We start from the raw sequence: 4,581 nt of genomic DNA on the forward strand, positions 1-4,581 counted from the left end.
AGTGACTTGCTCCATCTGAGTTCTACTAGTGATTCAAACATGGCTGAACATATGTTATTGATGGCCTTAGACTTTTGCCGGCAGCTGACTCTCGGGAATAGGAGTGCAAATGGGTCGGATCGGGTCGAGTCACGAGTGACCTCAACCCAATCCAGTTTCTTGTTCGGATCCTAATTTTACATCCAGATCCAACTCAATAAAAGATCGGGTCGGGTCCATTACTATAATTTTTGATCCAACAGATCATTCTAGTCGGGTTGGGTCTATGTATAATCCGGACTCGATCCAAAAAATTTGGGTTCGGATCTGTCATCGAATTCGGGAGTTGAATTTTTAGTATTTGAAAATAGAAGGGTAATAATTAGTAAGCTTTGCAGTTTTATGTGTTCTTTTGATATTCTTTTGGTACTAAGTATCACCATGCATTTGGAAAATTGAATTTTTTGCCTCATACATTGAATTTTTGCTTCTGATCGGTTCATGACTGCATTCCCTGGATTGTTTTACATGGCTGAGGTATTGATGCCACAAAATTTCAAGAAACAACAATACTAACACTAAATTCTTGTGGCATTTCTAAGAAAATGAAGATCCACATACATAAAAGTTTCTTTATTTTTCTAGTCAATCTCTAGCCTTCAGGTAGTATGCTTGGTGTGGTCTGGCAGCTTTACGGGCTCTTTTTTAGGAAAATCTTGCTTTCTTACTTGCCTTCTACCTACAGTAAATAGACTCATTTATATTTATCGTTGTTAGTTTGAATGCTTCTTCCATTAGAAAAACACAAACACACCTTTTCTCCATATAGTGCAGGCCTTGGTCCATTTTGTCTCTACATAAACCTTGTTGTTTAGACAATTTGCACAAAAGAGTTGGTCTACAATCTAATAATTCTCAGGCGACCGCACTGGAGTGATAACCATTGAATGTTTTGGTCTCTGAAGACATGAACCCTTTGTGATTTCTAGCTCTTCTTAGTGCAGCCTTACACAATTCTCTTTTTGCCTTCTTTTGGTTCTATACTATTTTGGCTCTACATTGTTTTAGGTACTCCAGATTTTTTTCCTCTTAGATGATTTTACTAAAAATTTTAAATGAGTTAGGTCGGATTGGATCTAAATTCAGTAAATTTAGCTTCGGTCAAAAAAATGGTATGAATTTAACTTTAGATCCTGATCTAGCTCAATAGATTCTTTAAAATAAATCGGATCGGATCGTACCCCATCTATTTTCTATTTTGCTTAGAGAAAACATACTAGCTAGCCACTGAGGTGGTAACCCAATGGGAGCGTGGTCTTACTTCCAACCAAGTGGTTCCAAGTTCAAAACACACAGGCATCGATTAAAATGTGGAGATCGGATGCTCCCTGCTCGGACACAGAGTTTGGAAGAGCGTATTCCTCTGTTGGTAGTCTCGATGGTGGTAGATATGATGTAATCATACGTGGTATTCGTGTCGGAGTCCGGAGGAATAATCGAGCCGGGTCCATAGTTGGGAAGGATACTAGTAAAATCGGCCAAAGGAAAAAAAAAGAAGAATGAAAGAGAGCATGCTAGCTAGCTGGGAGCCGCTTCCTCTCATTTACGCCGTTGTCACCATCGTTGTTTCATTATCATCCCACCCACACTGCATTAAATTATTATTACACTCACTAGCCACCTTAGCTTTATTCTTATCCATCCAACCCCAATTTGGTTACATAAAGGCAGGCAAACGAGCCGCGACCTTTCGCTGGCGCCAGAGGCGCATATTTATCCAGTACCAACTCCTACGTAATCTCTCACGCCATTACACGCGCAATAGTCCATCAGCCAGAGCTGTGAAGCGGTCGTCTCTCCTTTCCTTCTCAGGGCATCCAACGGCTCGGCCAATCACTCCCTTCCGCGGAAACACGGAGCCGCCCCCACCACCCCCCACGTCCTTGGAACACACACTCTCTCTAACCACCCTCTTACTTCTATTTAACCACTCTTAAACCCCGAGGTCGAGTTCATTTGTCCTTCCACCAGCTCCTTTCTGCATAAAAAAACGTCCCCCATCCGCCTCTTTTCCGCCCCCCTTCACTTCCTCTCCTTCTCCCCGTCCATCATTGCACCTTGAGTTAGAGGTTGACGGGCGAAACGAAGCAGAAAGAATTATTAGTTGTTTTTCTTTTGATGAGATCGGAGAGGTTATCATTGGGTGAGGACTGAGGAGGAATTTGTATAGGATGAGCTGCAACGGGTGCCGGGTGCTTCGAAAAGGTTGCAGCGACACGTGCATCCTCCGGCCGTGCCTGGAGTGGATCGACAGCGCGGAGGCTCAGGCCCACGCCACCGTCTTCGTCGCCAAGTTCTTCGGCCGCGCCGGCCTCATGTCCTTCCTCTCCTCCGTCCCCTCTCCCCGCCGCCCCGGTATCCCTCCCTCCCTCCCTCTCTCTCTCTCTCTCTCTCTCCCGAATCCTATGCTCTCGAATGAATCGCTCGCTTATTTGATTCTAATAATTTCTTTCTTGGATTTTGTTCTAGCTCTGTTCCGATCGCTGCTGTTCGAGGCGTGCGGGAGGGCGATAAACCCGGTGAGCGGCGCGGTGGGCCTGCTGTGGGCCAGGAAGTGGCACCTATGCCAGGCGGCGGTGGAGACCGTGCTCCGCGGCGGAGCCCTCCGCCCGCTGCCGGACCTCGCCGGCGCCGCCGCCGAGGTCGGGGAGCTCTACGGGCCGCCTCCCAAGATCGGCTGGACGGCCTCGGAGGGTTCTCCTCCGTGTGATCTGGATTTGTGTCTGATGCCAAGGTCACCGACGGAGGCCGGGGAGCCGCGGCGGCGGGCGGCGACACCGTCGAGGAACTCGGAGGAGTCGGTGACGACGAGCGCAGGCACCGGCGAGGTAAATCTGGGGCTTTTGAACCTTTTCGTCTGAGCGCGGCCGCCGGTGCGGGGAGGGGTGTTCTTGTCCCCGTTGATGGTTTTTCAAATGCGGAAATGGGAAGACCAGAAGGATTTTTCTTCTCTCTTCTTTTCCTTTTCTTTTAGTTTGTATTTACATTTTGGTGCAATTGCTGGCATTGAGTTCAAGAGTGAGAAAAATGAAATAGATGTCGGTAGTCTACGTATTTGTAATTATTATATCGTTTATCAGCCTGGAGTTGTTTGTTGTTGTTGTTGTTATATTGGACTTTTTTGAACTACTGCACCTAACAGACTTGCTACCATGTCTCATGATACTATTAAACCTAAAACTAATAATGTTAATCTCAATTTATTAATTTTAGTTAATTAATTAATTAATTGTTAAATTAGATGTTAGATACGTAAAAATATATTTATTCACACCATTTTGACGAGCTACTAAAATTCAAGCAATCATATGGAAAATCAAAATTTAAAACCTTCCTTAGTACCTGTTTGTCATTAAGAAACAACATGCTCAGGCCATGTACAATTTTCTTGCAACCAGTTATGCTTATTTGGATATCCGTATGAAACATTTTTTTTATATTGTACTACTCATGTTAGAATTATATAAATTACTATTTTTTATCTAAAAAATAATAATAACCACGTAGTCGGCATGCAAAAGAAGTGCGTGTGAATTGCCTGTAGTCATTGTTCAAGAAATGGATCCATCCGCTGCGTCCTCGTGATAAATTTCTATGAAATATTTTCAAGTTTAATTCGCATATATATATTATATATTTATTTATTTATCTATTTGTACCATTCATATTCCTGTAATTTCGGATCGTTTCATATCCTGCCCAAGGGAAGAAAGTGGGAGAAAAACGGCTGATGGGAGAGAGAAGAGACAAACCAAATTAAGACTGTGAGGGGGAAGGGATTGACAAGGATGGGATATGCCTGGGTCCCCTTCACACGTGAGATTGACAGAAAGACTTCTCTGAGCAATCCTGCAGCGGCGATCAATCCAGTGTGAGATCCTCTTCTTCTCCTACATGCTGTTTGATGACATGTCGAGTTCCAATTGGTCCTTATTCCACGTACACGAGTGCTGCTGTGAGATTTATGGTGGAGTCCACTGCTACGTAATCTAGGGAGAGAGGACCGGCCAATGGGAGATCGAAACGTCATTGGACAGTGATTGGTCAGACAGAGGTGGGATGCGGGACCTTTGCATTCGCCGCGGCCACCATCTGAATGAGGGGCTGGGGTTGGGTGATGACTGGGGGCGGCAGACAAGTCAGCGTCAAGAGTCGAGTGCATAAGATGGGATCCATCGTCATCCCCACCCGAATCGAAGTAAGTATATATATATATATATATATATATATATATATATATATATATATATATATATATATATATATATATATATATATATATATTGCTTAAAAAAAAAAAAAAAGGCAGGGGAGAAGAAGGGACAAGACCATCCTCGCGTAGCAGCCCCTACTGGACCTCCACCCCACCAGAAAAATATTTCATGCGGACAGATAAGTTTTACTCATACCTTCCCCACCCAAGGATGAGTACGTCACACCTGGCACCACAAAAGCTACCAGCGGACCAATAAGCGTTCCTATACCCTATGTCCAAGCAGTGTCACTACATTTTGTTGGAGAAAATACAATAAAAGGACGAAA

General features: G+C 44.1%; 1 protein-coding gene across 1 annotated transcript; it reads left to right on the forward strand.

Moving 5' to 3' along the window:
* The first annotated feature begins 1,831 nt into the window (after positions 1-1,831).
* Positions 1,832-3,148, forward strand: LOC103709129 (LOB domain-containing protein 37-like). Its single transcript, XM_008794335.4, has 2 exons — positions 1,832-2,394; positions 2,509-3,148. The coding sequence occupies exons 1-2, from the start codon at positions 2,211-2,213 to the stop codon at positions 2,898-2,900; spliced, it is 576 nt and encodes a 191-aa protein (XP_008792557.2). The 5' UTR covers positions 1,832-2,210; the 3' UTR covers positions 2,901-3,148.
* The last annotated feature ends 1,433 nt before the right edge of the window (positions 3,149-4,581 follow it).

This window comes from Phoenix dactylifera, chromosome 16 (assembly GCF_009389715.1).
Source record: "Phoenix dactylifera cultivar Barhee BC4 chromosome 16, palm_55x_up_171113_PBpolish2nd_filt_p, whole genome shotgun sequence".
Taxonomy (NCBI): Eukaryota; Viridiplantae; Streptophyta; class Magnoliopsida; order Arecales; family Arecaceae; genus Phoenix; species Phoenix dactylifera.

What these genes read in the sequence shown, in the direction of transcription:
- LOC103709129 (XM_008794335.4), top strand. Translation starts at nt 2,211, where the DNA reads ATGAGCTGCAACGGGTGCCGGGTGCTTCGAAAAGGTTGCAGCGACACG. An exon ending in CCCCTCTCCCCGCCGCCCCG is followed by an intron (nt 2,395 to 2,508) that starts GTATCCCTCCCT and finishes ATTTTGTTCTAG; the next exon opens with CTCTGTTCCGATCGCTGCTG.